At 33.5% G+C, this 22726-nt stretch overlaps 1 protein-coding gene across 7 annotated transcripts; it reads right to left on the bottom strand.

Annotated features, from left to right (window-relative positions):
- Window positions 1–292: 292 nt before the first annotated feature.
- Window positions 293–21291, bottom strand: LOC115960386 (TMV resistance protein N-like). 7 transcript variants are annotated; one of them, XM_031079265.1, is made up of 11 exons: window positions 20498–21291; window positions 9783–10881; window positions 9337–9678; window positions 8169–9251; window positions 7283–8067; window positions 5841–6024; window positions 5226–5380; window positions 2189–2747; window positions 1831–2056; window positions 1361–1481; window positions 293–620 (listed from the first exon to the last, which is right to left on the bottom strand). In XM_031079265.1, the coding sequence occupies exons 1-5, from the start codon at window positions 21016–21018 to the stop codon at window positions 7495–7497; spliced, it is 3618 nt and encodes a 1205-aa protein (XP_030935125.1). In that variant the 5' UTR covers window positions 21019–21291; the 3' UTR covers window positions 293–620; window positions 1361–1481; window positions 1831–2056; window positions 2189–2747; window positions 5226–5380; window positions 5841–6024; window positions 7283–7494. The 7 variants fall into 7 exon arrangements, with proteins under 7 accessions (XP_030935125.1, XP_030935123.1, XP_030935126.1 ...); XM_031079262.1 differs by having other exon boundaries at window positions 301–620; window positions 2189–3215; XM_031079269.1 differs by having other exon boundaries at window positions 301–620; window positions 2189–3215; window positions 20533–20616.
- Window positions 21292–22726: the final 1435 nt, after the last annotated feature.

Genomic DNA, 22726 nt, shown 5'->3' with positions numbered 1-22726 from the left:
TTCTGCTGAAACAAATACTCTAAAATGTTGCCTAGGCTCTCTTGTTTTTCTACAAAATTTTCTAGTAAACTTGCTTTTTTTTTTTTGCAATTGTTTCTTGAGTGAATGACCCTTCTCACTTGAGTAAATTCTTCAATAATAGAAAAAAAAATTTCAGACTAAAAGTCTCACTTTTCTCTCACTAAAGCAAGATCTTTACAGAAAGTTGCTTGTCCTTTGCTGGAGCAGAACTTAAATCACTTGAGCAAAACTAAATTTTGCTAGAGAAAATTTAAATCTTGATCAAGTGAGATTTTGAAAAATTCAATTTAATTTTACATTAAAATACTCTATTCTTCTAATTACAGCCATGTAGAACTTCAATGTGGTAAAGGGTAGGAAATATCTGTCCCAAGAAAGATTATAGTATTATACAACTCTTTCAAGTGATTACATAATTAGCATGCATTTGACAACAAACAGAAGAAAAATACAAACTACATCACGCTAAATTTATCATGGTCCATCTCAACAGATTTGATTACAAGGGAAGAAGTATATTGTTCATAATCAATGACAATGCTTTCTGTGCGTCCAGTCCATGCCAGCAACACCAATAACTACTACAACTTCAGTCCTCCCTATTGCAAACAAGCAGAAAGAAATAACACAAGTTAATAAACAAAAGTGGGTCTAGAAATGGACTTATATCTAATTACAAACATCAAGTTTAGATTGAATAAAAACTCAAATGCATATTGACTCAGCTAGAACCACTTCTTAATTAAAGTGACATACATATGAAATCAATCAATGTTTAGTCCAAGGTAATATAGGATACTAAGGATAGTATGTAGACTTTGGAAATTTTGATTGGAAAGAAAGTTAAACAAAGGAAATACATCAATTTGGATATGATAAATTTTTGGTAACTGTTAGAAGTAGTTGTCCATCAAAATTTTGAAAAAAATTCTAAATTCTAAATACTTAATACACACGCACGCACAAGATTTTATTAGAATTTTGCCCCCTTGCCCTAACATAGATCTGCCAATGCAGACGCCATTGTAGGAAATTCTGGAAGCGGGACTGAGTTTACTGAAAGACTCCCAGCAAGCCAAAATGCGAGGCCAGCTGTGATAAACCGAACTGGTTGTCCTGATATGATGGGTCTAATGAACTAAGAATGTAGGCAGTTTTAGTTTGTAGCATGTCACAAAGAAGGGTTGTAACGCTATGGTGTGGAACATGGTATATTAGTTCAACAATCAGTAGCCTAATGTTATATTTACACATGTAATCTTTTCAGTAACAACTTTGCTTATTTCTTTCCTCAATACTATCAATCATCAATTAATAAAGAAGCCATGTAGGGCCTTACCGTTTGCTTGAACTCTGAATATTATCATGCTATTATGAGACGAAGCCCACACTTCTGCACTGCCAAGCTTAGGCAACAACTTGCACCTTTCAGCTTCAATGTAACGGCCACATCCATTCACCTAGATGCAACAACATGATATTGATTTCCAAGTGACAGACAAATGAGACAATGAAAAGTTTCTAATTCCAAACTGTCATCAAGAAATACCTTAGGCTCTATTTTTCTTAATACAACAAACTTAAAAATAAATCAAACAAAAAAGTTGGGTCCCTTTCCCTTCCCCCTGTTTCTTAACCATTGATTTAATTGCATCTTTACTTCACATATGTATTCAAATATAACAGCATAATGAATCAAGGTCTATTGTATTCAACAAGAAAACTTCGCAAATAATTTCATCACCTGAATCTACCTATTTCTATAAAAACTAATTAGAAGAAGCAAAAGGAAAAATCTCTTGAATCTACCTTTGAAATGATTGATGAAGTGAGGAAAAAAAGAACACAAACACATGGAAGGCAACCTCTCTGGTGAAAAACAGCCCTAATTTTTTGCTTTCCTTTTGAATACCAAAAGAGCAACAAGAGTGTACTATCTGTTGCACATATCTTCTTTGATCCAGACAATGCCACAGTTTCTCCTCACCAATAAACTACAAAGTCCAACAACTTCTTCGTATCCAGTGTGGGGAAACTAGCAGAAATAAGAATCACAAATTACCGAACTCAAATGAAAGCATATATGCCAATGAATTTAAAAACGAAAAATGAAATATAAAGCTACAGAAAAAAATCTGTAAAAGGGAGAAAGATATTGGTGACTTACAAAAAATTCAGCTGCACAGATTCATCAAAGCCACCACTTTCACTCGGATTTCTCTTCCTCTCGATCAATGTTACATTGTCCTTGTGTGCTTAAATTCCCAATCCAATTTCCCAAACATGGAATGAATCTTTCAATTAGATTAGAGGTACCTTCTCCATTAGTTCCATTCTCATCCCATCATACTCATCATGGCTTTCACTCAGTTTTGGTATCTTTTGCTGAATCTTCCAAATCATTTTCATAAGGAGTGATGCTACAGCTGCTGCTGCTGCACCCATGCATAGTTTGGTTCAGATCTTCAATGTCTTGCTCGTCTACCCAACGGGCCCCGCATTTTGTAACCTCTAATCCTGGACCTTTGGTTTCAAATCCAATCTCAATTTGACCAAATCCATTAGCATCCATGAACAAATGATTCATGGTTCACCTTTTTCCAATGTTAGTAATACTAGTGACTAGAGGTAGAGGATTCCCTGCCTCACGTATGGTTTTTCACTCCTCTTGCTTATGCAGTATGGACATGAGCATGATCTGAAGGAGAGGCAGTGTCAACAGCAATCTGCACACCTCCCCCCCCAAAAAAAAAACAAAAACAGTTGACAGCTTAAGAGCCGATATATTAGCATAACATTGTAAATATTTTCTAATTTACAACATGGACATCAATAATGACAGCAAGCAGAACTAATTGATGTCCTGTAAAATGGAGCACCAAACCAGAAAACACAAAGATGCTTGGGAAATTAATTGTAGTTATAATATATATATATATGCAACAAAGTTTCTTTGGCTTTTTCATTGGTGCAGGAGCATCAAAAGGTCTGATTTCAATTACAGCAGTAGCAACAATAATCCAGCAGGAAGGTTAGTTCAGCAGTACATTCAGTCAGCCAGCAGCCTAGCCTAATGAAACTTGTTATTTGCAGCAGCCAGTTGGTGATCACTTAAGGAGATTAACTGAGTGTCTGAGTCTTTGCCAATTCATATGGAAGCAGTTGGAAGGAGCTTGGAGGGCTGGAAGTCTCAGCTGTAACAGTCAAGTTAGAGGCAAGTTATTTAGGCTTGTAACCAAACAGTAGGCTAAAGGTTGCTAGAGAAAAGTAAACATTGAGAACTTTTTGTAATATGTTAGTCAGGATGTTAAGTGGTTATTTAGTCTAGTTCAACAATAGAAAAGATCAGATCAGGTTGATTTTTTGGCTGCACTCTGATACAGCCTCTATAAATAGGCATTTAACTTTCTGTTGTAATCAGTTAGTTTTGAAGTTAATGAAATATGTAGCCTTGAGTGCTGTTTGAGAGAACTAGGTGTTTTTTGCATAGGTGTCATCCACCTATAAGCTTCTCTAATCAACTTGCATCCTAATTAATCAACCAAGCCAAAATAGCCACCCTTCTTATCATTCATTTACTGAAGTATGTTCAATAAACCATGAAAAAAACAAAACATTAAGAATATTAAGAACAGTAGTTTTACTAGCATCAAGGCTAGTATAAAGCTTCTCATTATATATACTTTTTTACTTACTAGAAAAAATCATTGTTTAAGTTTAAGAAAATTAAGGAATATTAAGGGCTCATTTAAATCTTGAGGATATATTTTCCAGTGCAGGTGGACATACAGAACAGGTCAGGGACGGACCTAGGAGGGGGCCTGAGCCGCCCCCCCCACCCCTAGGGTCCAATTTTTTATTTTTATATATATGTGTCTATATATATATATATATATATAGTTATTATATATTTTATTTTTGTAGTTGAGCCCCCTTCCAAAACTTTAGGCCCCTCTTCTCCCCAATCAACCTAGTTAGTCTAACCCAAATAGCAACTATTCAACCCAAAAAGATAACAAAAACAATAAAAACATTCACAATGGTGATTGTATTTTAGCCCCAAAAAACTATTTTACCACCAAAGAACCAAAAAAACATGTGTTATTGGAGAAGCTAAAACTAAATTTTTTGCAACTAAAGTAAATTGGTATAAATACCAGTTGACTATAGCAATTTGTTAAAAATAAAATACAATATTTTATTAAGATTATATCTTTTCATTTTATTAAAAAACTCAAATTCTCTCTCTTCCTTTATTATTTTAATGAGTTGTTTATATTATTTTAAATGAAGTGATAAAAAAATAGAACTCCTAGCCAGCCTAGTATTAAAAAAAAAAAAACATTATTTTGTTTTTGTTTTTGTCTTTTTTGGTAGATGATTGCATCTTAATGTATTTAGAAATAACGATTTTGTGCATTTATAATTTTTTAATACTATATGGATACTTATTTGGATTTTTTTTTCCTTTATACTTTGGTCCCCATTAGCTTAAAATCCTGGGTCCGTCCCTGGAATAGGTTGACATACAGAGAACAGTATAAATCATGCACATGAGATCAATCAATCCAAATTGGGATACTGTCCCATAAAATGTTTGTGGACAGTATCACACAGATTGTATACACAAGCAGTATGCTTCTCTCACACAGATTATATACAAAAATGGTATGCTTCTCTCATTTGTTACTTCCTATGACCACTCAAAATAAAGTGAAGTGCTAGTAATCATGTATTCTAAATTCATTTTCTTTTATGTCCGTGCAAATCTAATTCAATTATAACCTACAAATAACAATGATCTCAAACCTCTTTAAGTTTTCAATGTTTATCCAAAAGAATAGAAAATATATAAATGTAGGCAATATTAATCTATCTAGTTTGGTTACCCATTTTGCAATAAAATTTCCCATTTTATTAAACTTCTTATCTTAGATAACCAACATCCATATCCTACCAATGATTAATCGACAAGGCAAAGTGATGGGGTCCATGATCTAAAATCAAATTGTGATGTCCATAACAGAAGAGCACACATATAAGATCTAATCAAAACAGAAAATAACAGATCATGTAGGACAGTTTTCAACTTTGAAAAATTTGATTGACAAGAAAATTGAACCGAGCAAATGCAAATTTCATTTTATATATATATATATATATATAGGCATTACGAGAGTAACAAGAGTGCAGATTTTACTCACCAACATAATTGAACAAAAATGATTAGCACACAATTTGTTCCACTCTTCTTGTCTGCTAGTAGTTTGAGAGTTTTTCCTCCCCAACAAAGTCCAATAACTTCATCAAAGCTACCAGGTTCACTGGGATTCCTCTTCATCACAAATAGAATTACCTCCTGTGCATAAATTCCCAATCCAATTTTCAATTAGATTAGGGTGCTCTATCCACTTTTTGGAAAAGCCACAACAACCAGTTTTTTGTTTGTAGCATGACACAGAGAAGAGCTGTAAAATCTTACCATTCTACTTAAAAAAAAAAAAAAAAAACTCTTTTAAATAAGACTATTGACAGAAGACTAGGAGGTGGATGACATACCATTAACTTAAGAATAGCTCAAAAGTCACAAAGGAAGCAGTGAAAGTAGATGAAAAATTATTCTTAGTTTTCCCTTTTTCCCTAAGCATGGGATCAACGGATATCTTCATTCTTTCAAGTTATAATTCTCGATTACAACTTCTAGTTCTACTGGGTCATATTACACCATTACAGTTTTGCTTATTTCTTTCCCTAATATGAATTATAAAATAATAAATGAGACCCCATTTGTAAGATAAAGAAGCCATGCAGTGCCTTACTGTTTGCTAGAACTCTGCATATCATCGTGTTTTTCTGACTTATGAGACAAAGCCCACACTTCTTTCCTGCAAAGCTTGGGCAAATGCTGGCAACTAAAAGCTTCAATGCAACTGCATTGATTCAACCAATCTGAAAGCGATGCACACCATATATATGATATATAGGACACCCACATCCATTCACCTAGACGGAACAGCATGACATCAGTTTCCTAGTGACAGCCAAGTAAGACGATGAAAAGTTTCTAATTCCAAATTGTCAAAAAGAAATACCTTAGGCTCTATTCTTAATACAACAAACATGAAAATAAAATAATTGTTCTTTAGATGGACAGAAATTTTTGGAACCACAATGTGCATGCTCTTAACTCTTAAGCCACATTAGTTACTGATATGGACAAAAAGAATATTTTGAAAACAGAATCAGATTTTATAGACAAAAATTAAACCAAAAATTAAAACAATGCCACACTTGAATAGAAAAAAAGTGTAATTTTTAGAAGTTTAGAATAGCTCATATTCTATCCAAATTGTAAATGAGTAGACCCCAAACCTCCAGCAAAAACCAATCTCACTCTCCCTCCCTCCCTCCCTCCCACCCATCATGATTCCCATCCACAAACAAAAAACAACATGTTCACTCCACCATCATGGCCCGCTCTTTAACACCCCAACCCCAACTCCTCTCCCACCACCACCACAACCACCACCCTCCTCCTCCTCTCCACCTCAACCCCATAATCACCCGTTGCTCCCTCCTCCTCTCCACCACTTCACTCTCCCTCACCACCACCACTCCGTAACCACCCTCACTAGCCTCTCCTCCACTTGACACCACTATCACCGATCGTATCTTCATGGACTTCAGCCTCTGCCCCACCACTTTCCTCCCCAACACCAACCCAACTCTCTCCCCTGACCCCTCCACTCCTCTCTGCACTGAATCCTTCCTCTTAGGCTGCCTCATTCTTGGCCTCTATGGCCTCCTCGTCCCTCTTACTGTCTCCAACTTCAGTCTATGTGTTCCTCCACTTCCTCTTCCTCATACAAGAACACCCTAGTCCACAAAATATTTCCACTAATATGGCTTAAGAGTTAAGAGCATTCGCATTGTAACATTATTCTTATTCATTAAAAAATAAAAAATCAAAATGAATTAAATGGGGTGAGTTTTCTCTTTATGGCATTTACTACATTTTTCCAATTCCAGTATTGTTGTAAAATCAAATGGAAAGAAGTAAATTTGGGCCATTTTTCACCAGAGAGGTCACCTTTTCTCAGACCAGCCATTTGATTTCTTTTTCCCACAACATAAGTGAACAAAAAAATCAAAAAATGCAGATGGTTGAACTCAAATGAAAGCATATGCCAATGAATTTAAAAAAGAAATATATAGCAACAAAAAAAGATCCGTAAAAGGGAGAAAGATATCAGTGACTTACAAAAAATTAGAGGAAAAAGATTATCAGCTGTACAAATTCATCAAAGCCACCACTTTCACTGGGATTTCTCTTCCTCTCAATCAGAGTTATATTGTCCTTGTGTGCTTAAATTCCCAATCCAATTTCCCCAACGTGGAATGAATCTTTCAATTAGATTAGAGGTACCTTCTCCACTGGTTCCATTCTCATCCCCATCATACTCATCATGGCTTTCACTCAGTTTTGGTACCTTTTGCTGAATCTTCCAAATCATCCTCATAAGGAGTGATGCTACAGCTGCTGCCGCTGCTGCACCCACGCATGGTTTGGTTCAGATCTTCAATGTCTTGCTCGTATACCCAACGGGCCCCGCATTTTGTAACCTCTAATCCTGGACCCTTGGTTTTAAATCCAATCTCAATTTGACCCAATCCATTAGCATCTACTTGACTCAAATTTTCTATCAATTCCTGACCGAATAATTCATAGGGATAGTAATGCAGGAAAAGATGATACGATTCAATCTTACCAAATTGTTCTGAAAAACCACAACCAGGTATCGAGCGTCTTTCATATCCGTTGGCTTTCAAGTACCACTGAAGCCCATGCGTAAATATATAACCATTATTTGAAGGAAGTTGGTGAAGTGGATGATGTTGGCGGAGTACAAAAAGTGCACACACAACAACTCCTTTCAATTTATCTGAAGGCACTTGCAAACTCACTGAAGTCCCCACACTTTGATGGCTAAACCATTTCGAAATTTCTCTTCCAGGAATCGTAATTCTATAATCGGATTTATCTCCCTGAAACATACAAAATTACAAAATCATTATATTTAGAACCTCACAAGAGAGAGAGAGAGAGAGAGAGAGAGAGAGAGAGAGAGAGAGAGAGAGAGAGAGACCTTAAATTGAATGTGATGTCTTAGCTTTGTTAATAACATGTCACCGTAGTCTTCATCATTAACCAATTTAACACAATTGAGAAGATAGAGATTCGGATAAGGACCATCTTCAGGTTTTAATGGTAATATTTCCAATGAGGTACAACCACCTGCACCAAGAAACCCAATATTTAATGGAAGCTCTGGCAAAGATCGAAGATGTTTGCAACCACACAGACGAAGAGTCTCCATATTAGATAGTTGAGTGGTACTCTCAGGAAGGTAAACAAAATAATTTCCCCTAAGATCTAAACATGTTAAAGAGGACAAACAACCAAGACCATCAGGGATTGCTTGAAGATTGCAATAACTTAGATTCAAATTGGTCAAAGACCATAAATTAGAAAGAGAACGCCCTAACATGCCCGTGGGATCTACTCTTCTTTTTCGCATTAACGGAAAACTGATGAGTTTATTTGATGATATAGATGTTAAGCCTTCACATCCACGAAGAGATAGCACTTTGAGATTTTTTAAGAGAACCAACGAAGAGGGTAATTCTGTTATAGCAGTTTCACTCACATCTAGCTCCTCAAGACTTTTGATATTCCCCAAATTCTCTGGCAGTTCATTAAGTTTTGAGCAACCAGACAAAGTGAGAATTTTTAGAGACATCAAATAACAAGAAGCATTTGGAAGACTTGAAAGGTTTTTGCAATCTCTTAGATCTAATTTAGTAAGGCCAGTTAAATGGACCACTGATAGTGGTAGTTCTTTTATGGCAGTCTCGTTCAAATAAAGTTCCAACAAACTTGACATATTTCCCTCAACTTCTGGAAATTTCTTTAGTCTTGAACAACCAGAAAGAATAAAAATTTCAAGAGATTCCAAGTTGATCTTGGGTGGAAGGCTCTCAAGGCACTTGCAACCGTTTAAATCCAATCGAATAAGCCATTTGAGATTTCCAAGAGATGCATGAATCTTGGATAGTCTTACACAACGTTGAAGAATCAACTGCTTCAAATTTGGGACTCTACTGAAGTTCAAGGTCTTGATCAATTTTTGAGAGCCACTGAGGTCTATAAGCTTTAACTCGTCTAAAATCTGTTATAAACCAATAAATAATTAGATAAAGTCAAGCCTTAGTGAAAATGAATATAATACACATTTGCATAAGTAATAATCTTACCATATTTCCCTTCCATAGTTGTTTGATGCCGCTACAATGCATTCTCAATTCAACAAGTTTGTTTGGTTGGAAATTGGTTGGTAGGCATTTTAAATGATATCCATGCCATTCAATAACACGTAACTCATTAGAAAGATAGCTGAGGCCTTTTGGAAATTGCACCTTACCCCTGTTGAGGTCTTTTGGAAGTTTCACAATACCATTTATGAAGTCTTCTGGAAGTTTCTCATTACCAATTTTAAGCAATCTCAAATTTTTCATCTTTGAGAAGGCTTCAGCACTCAAGTGTTCCACTTTTTGAATAGGTAGGTTTAGCATTATGCCTTCAACTACCTCTGTTCCCTAATAAACAAAAACAATGAATTTGGAATAGTTGGTAAATTCTTAGAAAATTTTATAGAAACATATATACTTCTATAAGTTCAAGTTTATACTAGTTAACTTACAGTATTATTCTTCAATACATGAATGATATCCTTATAAATCCACAATCTACTACGTCCACCAGGCTCTTTAGGGGATTCGCGACGAACAATATCTTGACCCATATCTTGCAGCAAATCATGCATCCACAAAATTCCTTGGTCACCAATGGTTATGAGAGATTTGTCCATAAGAACACCAATATTGTAATCTAGATAATAACAAAAACTTTCCAGTATATCTCTTATGCAATCTTTGCTCTTGCCTTTGAAAAAACATGCAATATCTAGAAACAATCCTTTTTGCGAATTTGTAAGCCCATCAAAACTTATTTGAAGTATATCCAAGATGTTTCTATTAGGTTCTTCTTTTAGTTTATCTAGGGCACTTTTCCATTCATTTGTTCTTTTAGCAAACAACGAACAACCTAAAACTTTAAGAGCTAAAGGAAGGCCTTTAGCATAGTTCACAAAGTCTTCAGACAAATCAACATAATTTTCTTCAGGATGGGGTTTCTTAAAAGCGCTCCAACTAAAAAGCTCCAAAGCTTCATCATCATTCAACCCCGTAATGTTATATACATCATCCACTCCATTTCTTTTCAAGAATTGACTATCTCTACTTGTTAGAATAATTCTACTCCCTGGACCAAACCAATCATGTCTCCCTGCTAATGCTTTTAGTTGTTCATCTCCATCCACATCATCAAGAACAATTAAAACATTTTTATTACATAGTGTATTCCTTATAACATTGATTCCCTCACAAACATTCCATATATTTATTTCGCTTTCCATGAGGATCTTAGAAAGAAGTTGTTTTTGTAAAGGAACTAGACCGTGATTTTTAGTTTCATCTCTAACATTGGCAATAAAGCTACTAGCTTCAAAGTTACCAGAAATTCTTCTAAAAATTTCCTGTGCAAGAGTTGTTTTGCCCATTCCGCCCATCCCACATATCCCAACAAGGCGAACATCACCCAATTCTTCACTTAAGTATGAATCTAATATTTCCTCCACACAAGAGTCCATTCCAACAAGGTCCTCAGAAGCACATGGGAGTTTGTGATACGATTCACTAAATATCCTTGCAATGATTTTTTGGATAACTATTGATTCATGCCTGCAAAGAAAATAGCAAAACAATAATTTTGATGACATAAAGCTAGCCACATGTAGAGACAAAACATTCATCATAAACATAATCTTAGAAATTCATTACCATGTATTATGGGGGGAAATTTTAGAGCTATTAAGGGCCAAATTTGTTGCGAAGTTGTAAAGTATATACTTTGCATGACTAGAATCTAGTCCTACTAGGATTAGAATAGAGTTAGTCAAGGTTATTCTACAAATAGTTAAATACTCTCTTATCAGGTGGCCTAGTAAAAAAAGTAAGTCATAATAAATAAATTCTCAAAAAGAAAAAAAAGAGTTGACCATAAATAGCATTATTTCAAAGAAATTCATATCAATCCTTTAAATCCCATCCAACAAGATTAGCAACTTTTGTTAGAGTAGCTTTCCACATTTGTACATTTTCTATGTTATCCTTGAGACTCTCTTCATGTTTAGCAAAGGCTTCTCCAAAAGCCCCCCTAAGATTTCACACATCACTAGGATCTACATAGTGAAAAACAGGTAGAACTACCAATCTTGTCTTTTCCATGCACTCAACAATCTTTGTTAGTTAAATCAAGCACCACTTTGAAGAGGCATAGTCTCTTGATAGAAAAACGATAGCAAACCTCGATTCTTCTATTGCTTTCAAGAGCTTTGAGGCAATAGATGTTCTCTACTTGAGTTTTTCATTGTCCCTAAAAGTGGAAATGCTTTTTTTGTTTCAAACCAGTATATGGATGGTTTGTAAATTTTTTGCAGGTGTCTTCACCTATGAAACTGAAAAATACATCGTATTTCCATCTCTTAAAGAAGAAGAAGAGATGCAATCTAATTTTATAAATGCCCTTCTAATTGCCCTATAATTTAATTTTAGGCATCCTTAGATTATAAATGCAATCTAATTTTATACCAATCATCCTTACAATTATGCTCTACTTTTGCATCAATTATTTTTATATTTAAATATGTGAAAATATAGATAGATTGCATTCAAATTTATTTAATGTTTTAGTGTGCGAAGTCCGTTACTTTTTAGGTATATATATATACATACGAGAGAGAGAGAGAGAGAGAGAGAGAGAGAGAGAGAGAGAGAGAGAGAGAGAGAGAGAGAGAGAGAGAGCCGCTCTATTTTGGACCTTAAGCTAAACTATTTATTTTTTTTAGAATACCAAGTATTTTTAACACACATATACACGAGAAGAGGGAAGAAGGTCTTAAAGAAACTGACAATGGTGTATATCTAAAAGGGCATAACTCTTGGATACAATTAACCTAAACTAGGTGACACTAATGTAAGAGTAAGTGAAAATAAATGGTTAGTTTAATTAGGATACATGATTAATGGTTATTTTATATATACACACACACAAGCAAAGTAACTAGTTAATCATAAGTTTTTTTTTTTTTTTTTTAATTTTTTAATTTTTTTAATATGTATTTAATCATAAGTTAGAGTAACTTAAAAGCTAAGTCCATAAATAAAATGTTAGGTCTTTAATTGAATTTCATGTGGGTAATTTAGTAATTTCACTTGGACACCTCTCTAACCAATCAAATGAAGACATATTTAACACCAACATATCATGCATGGTGACACATTTAAAGTCAGCCACATGGCCGGCCATGCAAAGGCCTAAGAGCATTCTAATTCTACAAATGAGCAACAAAAATAGATGGAAGAAACACACTCTCCAAGCTCTCTCTATGCTCTCTCCTTCCTCACCTCACGGTTCCAGCAGCTCAAAAGGTGGCAAATATCCATTTCTTCTTAAAGTTCTCCTCAAAGACTCAAACTAGAGTAATTCTTCTACATTTCTCTCAAAGAACCCAGCATAGGGTAAGGGGAAAAATCCAAGTTTTTCACTTAGTATAATGGTTAGCTTGATGTGTGGGAAATTTCTTTTAGAAACTAATTTTCAATTGGATATTGTTGCAAATTAAAGTAGTTATGAGAACCTACATGTGGGTAGAAAGTTTTAAGGACCTAGCTTTGCATGTGTATAAGATTGAAGGAAACAAGAGTTTAAATGGTGGGTTTTTGCTAAATTCAACTTATATAATGCATTCTTAAAGATTTGTTACTGATTTGGGGATTGTTTGAAGGTGGATTGGGTTCTTACTGAAAAATATTGCATGTGATTAAACAATTAAGCAAAATTATTTGGGGGGGGGGGGGGGAGTGGTTTGGCATTTAGCATCAATATTTTAACAATTTTTGTTAGTTGCACAAGTTTTTGAAACTATTTTGTAATGAGTCTTTGGTGATAAAACTTGAGCTTTTAAGACTCAAGTTCTAGTGCTGGCATACAGCTAACGTGAAACAATTTTTCCAGTGCTAGCAGACTAGTCTGAGAGACTCAAGTTCTATAGAAGGAGATCTCAATAAGAAGGAGGAGGAGGAGGAGGAGGAGACAGAAGAAGAAGACGACCCAAAGAAAGAGGAGAAGACCTAAAGAAGAAGTAAACCTAAAGAAGAAGGGAAGAAGAAGATGACCTGAAGAAGAATAAGAAGTAGAAGAAAACATATATGGAGAACCGTAGCAACTCAAGTCTTAGAGACTTAAGTTTCATGTGGATTTTTTCTTCCACATCAAATTACCACCACATGCAACTCAAGTTTTAGAGAGTTGAGTTTCATGTTGAACTTGAGTTTAAGAGCCTCAAGATGCTAGTTTATTAAATAGTTTTGTAAACTTGACAACTAACTAAATGTTCCGAAAATAATGCTAAATGCCAAAGAAATCCAAATTATAGTTAGTAATTAATGCAGTGTTGATGATTAAATTTTAATTCTATGCCATAATGATTAAATTTTAATTCGATGCCATAATGATTAAAATGTTTAATTGGCTGCCTATTAATATATTTTAACATGTCTAGTACAAGTATAAAAATTCCCACATTAAAATAAGACCATTTGCAATATGATATTGTGTGTAAATATGTTAAAACTATCACTATGACAGATTCTGTGTTTACAGTAACATGAAAAAGTTGGATTAAATCCAATTTGGTGAATTTTGATGCTAGGGGTAGTTCCTATTGAAAGCTAATATACATATGGTCGTAATAGAATTGGTCTCATAGCAATTGGATGAGTATAAAAATAACAGTGCAATTTCTAAGTTGACTGCAACTCTGTTAGGGCATATTCAAGTATGCTGGCTTGTATGATTTTTGGTAAATCATGGCTATATGCCTTTGCTCTGAAAATTTTATGAGCTGTACTAGAATTCTATAGGAGTCACTCTGTAAATGTCATGAAAACTAGATGTGATTTGATAGCTCATTGAAATCTTGTAACTGAAGTATATACTGCTGGAATAGGTAGTCAACAGGAAATCTTAAAAAAAATTTGGAGATGGAGAGGCTGTTGGAGGGATTTTTTTGTGTGAACAGTGACTTTTTTGGAGAAAAAATAGAGATAGCTTGACTGTTGGAGATGCTCTAACTTTGAGGATTTATTCCAAAAGTTATGGTTTGGGGTAATTATAGGGACTCCTAGGAACTTAGTTAGGATAAAGAATGAGAAGGAATGGAAATCTATGGGAGTTGAAGCTAAGTTGTGAAATGAATAACCTTTATAGGCCAGAATGGATACTAAGTAATGGAATATCCATCCTTTGATCTAGGGACAGGCCAAGACCGGTAGGTGACTCCGCTGTAAGCTTTGAGACTTCAAAGTATCTGCTCCAAGGTAAGCGAATGTGCCATGGGGGTTTGGTAGCCCATGTTTTCCTAAGGGTATTTATTATGTAATAAATGCTTTTGTTTAAACACGTTTTGTAATTGTGTTTACTAACGAGAAATATGCATGCTTTAGTAAGGTTATTCTAAGGTTGTATGTTAATACATGAGAATAGTAACAAATGTGTTTAATAACAAAGCTTTTCGTGTTTATGCTTATGTTTCAATGAAATTATACCTATTTTATGAAAAACTACACAAACTGTTATATAGTGAGTCATGAAAGGTAAATCATGTGTATATGAAAGATGTTCTAAACCTTCTTTTGAGAGTAAAGAATTTTCAAGAAATGAGAATTATGGAAAGCATGGAAACTAAAGAGTTCTAAGAAGAGAAAGTTTTAGAAAGCAAATGAATATCAAACAGAAAGATGGATCCAGTCATTGTAACATTGTACTCGGCATATAGGTCAAGGGGTACTTGATATAGAAAAAAAATGTACCTAGATGTTTGTACCTGGGGAGTACTTGACATAGAGTCGTATGAGAATTGTACCCTGATGTTTGTACTTAGGGAGTACCTGGTACAGAGTTAGATGAACCATACCTAGATTGTAATGCCCCAAATATATATATATATATATAATTTTTTTTTTCTTTAAAGCAATTTTTTGGATGAGAATAATATCTAAATTGGAGTTTATTTTTAATCAGTGTGGTTAACTATTTTTTGGAGTGACTAGACTAGTCGATTTTGTGATGCCCGGTTGAGGTAAAATTGGTTGGCCTTCCGAGGTAAGTGGCTTCTTAATGGGATTTTTGAAAATTAAGCACATTGCATTAAAACGTTGTTTTGGGTTAAACACATTTAGGGAAATTTTTTTTTTTTTTTATGAAAAGCCCTATCATATTTGATATTGCATATGGGGAAATGAAATGTATGATTTGTTAGCATGGAAAAGATCGGTATTTTTGATATAATTCTTGGGAATGGATTTTATGGATTTATTGCATTATTTGCAAATTCCAAAGATGTTTTATCTTGACTTGTGATATTTTGGAAATTGATAGAAAATGTTATTGACAAGAATTGATTTTGGAAAATTTGAGAACCTTGTGAATATATTGGGTATTTCAAAGGTTTTTGTAAAACTACTTGAAATTGAACCATGTTTTGATTTCATGTAAACTGTGAGCTCTTCATATTTTACCCTTGGGCTGTGATTACCCAGTCAGATGTCGTAGTCTTTGTGACATTGGTATCTTGGCACCCCGTCTTTGTGGCAGATTGATGTCTTTGTGGCATAACTTGATGTCTTCGTGGCATACCTAACGTCTTTATGGCGGCTTGTCATGTGGTCTTGGGTTGGATTTTCAAGTTTTAAAAGGGTGTTTTGATAGCTCATAGTAAATAGTATGTAGTTTCATGTTGAAAGATTTTGAGAAAGCTTGGTGCTACATTATTTTAATCATTCTTGTTATTTTATTAAGAAAAATGGATTTGCATGATCCAAATGGAAATCCCCAAATTATAACATGTTTTGTAAAATGTTCATTATCATGAAACTTTTATTTTCCCCACCCCCATTAATTATGCTATTTACTGGACTTTAACTCATTCCACTCTCCAACAGTTTTACAGATAAATTAGCTACACTTCGGAAATGGAGCTTGTCTTATTGGTGGTGATTGAAGTTTTATGCTAAATTGGGAGACTGACATTATTATTGGTTGGTGATTTGATCTAGTTGTTTCTAAGGAAGTAGTAGTTAATTCTATTAGAGGTTGGACTCTCTTGAGGTTTGTTAGCCCAATAATTTTGTTGGGGTTGCATATTTTTGAGAACATTGGAGTTCTTTGTTAAATCGTTTGGTGTTTAGAATATTCATGTAAATTTTGGAGGCACATGATTTGTAGTTCGTATTGTTTGTATATGTATTATAGAGCTCTGACTTATATTGTGGAGAGATTAATATGTTTATTTATTTTATCATATGGAAGAAAAAAAAAAAAATCCTCTACAGTTTCTATTGAAGGTTTGGTTTCGCATGCTTTGAACCCTTTTGGGTTTGGGGTGTGACATAGATGTTTATATCTAGGGAGTACTTGGCATGGAGTCAAATGGCTAGCCACAAGGGTCAAGTAGTTTAGTTTACGAAATAATTTAGATGACTATGATTCAATACTTTTTATGATCAAGTAGTTTTACAGTATGTTTGACACTATGACAGTTTGACTTTAGATTCATGAGTTCACATTTTATGTTCGGTTATGAGATTTGCACAGGCATTTTTAGTGCATGAGAGTTATGATTCTCATGAATGGTTTATGAAACCCAAGTTATATGTTTGAAGATAATGCTTTCCAAGACCTATGATTTCATGTTATGTTTCTCAAAGGAGACTTTTAACATGCTATGAAGCTTATGATTTGTGTTTCCATAATGAAGTTGATCAAATGTTATAATTCAAGAAAGTTTATATCATGTTTTATGCAAATTCAATAAACCATTTTAGCATGAGCTCGGTTTGTAAGCAAGTCATATCCATGTGAAAATTATTTTGTTTATAATGCATTCCATGCATGTTATTAAATGCTCACGCCACACATCCCTTACCGAGCAAGTGGAATGTTCACCCCTTTAGCATTTTTAGTTAGCAGGTACCCTTTTGCAGCTCAGAGTAGAGGCTTAGTTTTGAGATAGTACATAAATAAAGTTAGCTATGTGACAGAACAAGTTTAGTTTTGTAATGTAATTCTGTTGGGCAGTTTATTGTGAGGTTGTACCAAACATTTCGGGTTGTAATGATACTTATGATGGTATTAGTCTTTCACTGTTATGCATTTTGGAGTTAATGTAAACTACGGAGATGCAACAGTATGTATCTGATGTTATCACTTCCTATAGTTGGACTATGTTGTCCATGTTGTGAGATTAGCAAATAAAATTATAGCAATGTGTTAAAAGAAAAATAAAAAATTCATAGTCAAGTTAGTTGGTTAATTTGTATTAATATCAGGCTCAGGGTTGGTATTAGCATGCCGGTTCGATTAAATACATGGTTTGGATTTGGGTTGTGACAATATATGTATCTAATTGTGAATATTCTTAATTGTATGCATGAGTTTTAAGCTAGTATAGTATAAATAAAGGAGACAAAACATTCAAAATACAATCTTAGCTTCATGCAATAAAAAAAATGGAATTCAAAAAGCTTAGGCTATGTTTGCTAAAAATTTTTGTTTTGTTTTCAAAAACTTGTCTTTGGGAATAGAAAGAAAAAACAATTTTCTTGTATTTTCAAAATCAAAAACATGTTTGGTTAGTTGAAATGAAAAAATCTTGCGCAAGAGAAGAGAGAGATAAAAATATTGAAATTTGTTGTTACTAGGATTCAAACTTTAGTTCTAACTCATTAAATGAGGTGAATTCATTAAATTAGGCTCGTGTTTTCATTGGGTTTTCAAAAATAGAAATTGAAGACAACTATTTGCGTGTTTTCAATTTTATTTACAAATTGAGTTTTAAGAACAATTTTTGTTTTATATTTATTTTGGGTTGTCAAACAAGTTTTCCAGTCTAAAAAATAGAAAACTATTTGCAGAAACAGAAAACTAGGGGTAAAAAAAAAACATTTACCAAGTATACCCTTGTAATGTAGCATTGTAATTAAGCTTTAATTTGTTTAGCAGATCATTTAATCTAAGTGAGAACCAAATGTTTCTTTATGACTAACACAATTTAATAAGTTTTTAGTGTTCTTAATTTTATGAAATCATTTTATGTTCACATTTCCTGGATTTCTATGCCATACTCCTTTTTTAATTTTCTTAAATCTTTAGAGTAAGAAAAAAGTTTATAAAAATAGATCAATTGATATACTTGCAGCCCTTTGATGTCTTTAACGAAAACGTTGCCCCTCCCCAACAATTAAATTATTAAAAAAAAAAAAAAAAAAAAAAACTAGTCCTCAATGAGAGTCATAGTCATGGGTTTGGACGATTTCAAATCATATCAAGTCATTTAAACCGAAATTTACATTTTCAAAATGTTTCTCATTTCTTTATTCCAAAATGTAATTTGACAACTGCTCAGATTTTATATTCTTGATTTTTATAATTACTTATTAAATTCTTTGTTTTAACATTACCTCAATATGTTTTTCATTTTTTTTCTTCACCATTGATCTAACTCCTATTTTCTTTAACTTTTAGATCTTCATGTTTATTTGTAATTTTTTGTCTACAAGATCTAAGTTTTTTTTTTTTTTTTTTTTTTTTTTTGGGGGGGTGGGGTGGGGTGGGGAAGAATTCCCCCTTATGTTTGGGTTATTCACAATTTTCCCATTTATCTCTAAAACCAATCAATTTTCTTCTCTATATTCGGGAAATAAACAAATACTTTCAATCGTTACTTTCTTAATTAAATTCAACAGAGTTTTTTCAAGAAGTTATTAGTTGTACATCACAAAGAAGAAAAAAAGTTGAGGAAAAAGTTAAGAATTGTAGAGTTATTTTATTGGATTGTATTTTTAATCATTATGACTCCGTTAGATTTAAGTAAAAAAGTAAAGGATTATGGATATTTGATTATTTTCCAAACATTAAAGAATAAATTGGTTGGTTTCAAAGATAAGAGGGGGAATTGTAAATTACCCAAACATAAATAGTGGAAAATACTTGTTTCCCAATTTTTTTTAATGATAATTCAGTAATTGATTTATAAGGAAGATAGACCCAAATGAGGAAAAAAAAATAAAGGAAAGAAGGATACATGTATTATACCTGTTAGGTCTCTAGTTGTTGGCCAATTTCATGATAAATATTTTTGTATTTTGTTGATCTTAATTTTCATGTGTTCATGTATTTCGTGGGGTTTCATTTCTACTGGGTTGGTGCGGTGAAGTTGTCAAAGTGCTAAAATGAAAGTAAGTTGCTGAGGTATTTCGCTCCTACGAACTTCATAGCAAGAAGCAAACTTTGGGACAAAAGTTGAATTTGAAAAACAATTAACTAGTGTGTTTGTCCCACTCTCGTACAACACTTCGGAAGAGCCAACTTTAAAGAAGCTGAGACAGTTCTATAATTTTTTCTTTGCAATTTCAGCCTCTTAGAGCCTACCTATATATGATCCCATTTCCCCCGATTTTATGAGTTGAATTTCTATTTGAAGAGCTAGAGGGAACCCATAAACCCCAGAGTTTAAACCTTCATCATTCTCTCTACCTTCAATTGGCTAATCACTTAAACTATTGGGTTTTAAATTGTACAATAATTAGCTTAAAAATGACATTAGCTATAAAACTTGGGTCTAAAATATAAATCATTGATTTCTCAATACCAAATATATGTAGATGCTCTCAAGGAAAAGAGGAAGTTGGTAACTATTGATAATACAAAAAAAATGGTTGGTAAAAATAATATGGGCATGAACGTATGAGAAATCTACCACGAAAAGAAGTATAAATGGGATTAGAACCTACTTATAACAAACATTGGAAATAACTGTTGATTAGGTAGATTTCTAAACACATTTGTCCTGTTATGAGTCTTGTTAGGCTTTTGAGATAAATAAGTATTAGACATTTTCAACTAAAAGGAGGCAAGCATTTGACTTAAGGCTTAATTGCTAAGTTTGTGTTTTTATTTGTATATATTGAGTAAATACCAAATATACATATACTACCATGCTTCAAACTACCCAAAGGTTCTTCAACTAGTGTCCAATTTGAGATTATAATGTCCTAATTAAGTTCATAATATAAACACGGAACATAAACTGAAATTTTCTCTAATTTGATTGGGCTAGAAAAAGTAAATGAAATTTGTCACGTTAATCCATGGGAAAGTTGGCAAAGTTATAGTGTAGAAAATTATGATTTTGATATTAGTATGAACAAAATTACTCTTAAAACGACAAAATGTTACCTATCATGCACATGCCATCCAGATATATGACCTACATCTTTCAAAGCAGCTTTCCATGCTTGCACATCCTCAGTGTTAACTTTGGTATCTTCCTCATGTTTAGCAAAGGCTTCAGCAAGAGTGCCTCTCTGGTTCCTTACGTCAGAGGGATCCACATGATAAAAGATAGGCAAAACTATCAATCTGGTCTTCTTCATGCATTCAACAATTTTTGCTAGTTCAATCAAGCACCACCTTGAAAAAGCATAGTTAGTTGAGAGAACAATGATAGCATATTTGGACTCTTCTATTGCTTTTAAGAGCTCTGGAGAAATATACTTTCCTTGCTCAAGTTTTTCATCATCCCTGAAGGTGATAATACCCTTTTGTTTCAAAGCAGTATAAAGATGATCTGTGAAATTCATGCGGGTGTCAACACCGCAAAAACTGAGGAACACATCATATTTCCATCGAGGGCAAGAAGAAGAAGAAGATGACGAAGAAGTTGAAGAGGGGGAGGAGGAAGTTGCTTGAGTGGCCATGGAAGCAATTGGTAACTTACTAGCTTGTTAAGCGATATGTAGCAGAGGGTGTTGTAGACTTAGAGAATGGGAGCAACAGTAAGAGACTTTAAGTTTCTCTAGCAAGGCTTTGGTTGGTGATATACGCAATCGTTTCCATGCTTTGCACGTCCTGAAAAAGTAGTCAAAACGAGTGAACTTCCAGGTGACCAACTATGAAATTTCCCACTTGCTTTTGTTTTGTCTATCAAGTTGGCCATTTTCACACCATAAAAGTCTGGCCTTTTCATTTTGTTTTGACCGTGCCGGACATGTTAAGTTAGTGACAATTTACATTTGTCATTGTTTTTTGGACTTTCAAACCCAACTAAATTTGCTGTTTTTTTTTCACCTGGGCTCCACGACCTTTTTTTTCTTCTTTATTTTAATTTTACTATCAAACCAGCAACTTTTGTAGCTATTTTCACGTGGGTCCATTTGTGCAGACTTCCATGTGCTTGCACAGAAAAATACCTGGAAGCTATCCAAAATAAAAGAAAAAGAAAACACTTAAACATATGGAGGAGGAAGAAGACAAGGGCCACTTTCACAATTGCACTCACTCAAAATATCACAATTTATTAAAATGGTCTACCATGAGTCGTGAAAAAAAGGGCGATAAGTTGACGTAAAAAATGGTGATCAATTAAGGTTCTACCTTATCAACCAATTAAATATATTGTAAAATTGAGTATAAAATTGAATTTTTACTTACATTTATTTGAATGGATTACTTGTCAATGCTAGTCCTTCCCTAGGTTATTTTTGCTAAATAATACTCTTTAAAAAAATAAAAAAAATAAAGGACAAAGTTTATTTGTAGCCAATGGCTACAACTCCTATTGAAAAAATTAATATGTTTATATATTTTGAAAATCTATCTGCTAGACTGCTTGTTCTTATGTTTTAACATGCAAATTAAATTTCATGTTAATCAGATGTTATTTACTATTTGATCTATAAATTTATTTTTAATGCATAATTTTAGATTACAAAAACTTGAAATTTAAACATTTGATTGATAATATAGTTATTGATTTTTAATTTGGTGAAAATTTTACAAATATGAAGGATATAAGAAGAAAATATTATCCAACAGCACATTAATCAAAATTCACATCTAATAAAAAAATAATTAGTAGAGTTAAAGCCTTTGACAAACTTTGTCCTAAAATAAAAGGAAATTGTTAGCAAGACAAGACTATAAAGATGAAATGATATATGTACTTCTCTATTAATCAAGTAGCCATCCACTCTGTAGCTATAATTTCTTCAATACAATAATGCAATAATGCTATTATGCCAATAAGTGAGGTGATCTTAATAAGATAATACCTCGTAGAAAAGAAAACAAATTGGATTATAGTAAATAGAATTTTACTTATTCATTGACGTAGTATTTCTATATATCTTCTTATGCTTCACTGTTTTTTCTTTTTTCTTTCTTCGTCTCCTTCTTCTTTTGTTTTCTTTGACTATCAAACCCAATTTTAGGAGCTTTTTCCCCCACGCGGGCTCCATTTGTGCAGAGACTCATCCTCACGTGGAAGATGGTCAAAAGTTCATTTTCTATGACCTATCAATTAATTTTTTATTAGAGTCGGTGGGCATCCCACTATAATCTATATATTTCCGCATAAAGTCTTTCTTCTTTATTTTTTGTCAAACCAACTTTTGCTTTTTTCACGTG

Source organism: Quercus lobata, chromosome 9 (genome assembly GCF_001633185.2).
Source record: "Quercus lobata isolate SW786 chromosome 9, ValleyOak3.0 Primary Assembly, whole genome shotgun sequence".
Lineage (NCBI taxonomy): Eukaryota > Viridiplantae > Streptophyta > Magnoliopsida > Fagales > Fagaceae > Quercus > Quercus lobata.
Note: the sequence above shows the minus strand (reverse complement) of the source record. Positions and strands in the feature narration are given on the sequence as shown.

Excerpts from the sequence above, each read along its gene's own strand:
- LOC115960386 (XM_031079265.1), bottom strand. The coding sequence starts at position 21,018 with ATGGCCACTCAAGCAACTTCCTCCTCCCCCTCTTCAACTTCTTCGTCA. Across the intron at positions 10,882-20,497 it reads GGATGGCATGTGCATGATAG|GCATGAATCAATAGTTATCC; the intron begins GTAACATTTTGT and ends TTTTCTTTGCAG. Across the intron at positions 9,679-9,782 it reads ATGTATTGAAGAATAATACT|GGAACAGAGGTAGTTGAAGG; the intron begins GTAAGTTAACTA and ends TTTGTTTATTAG.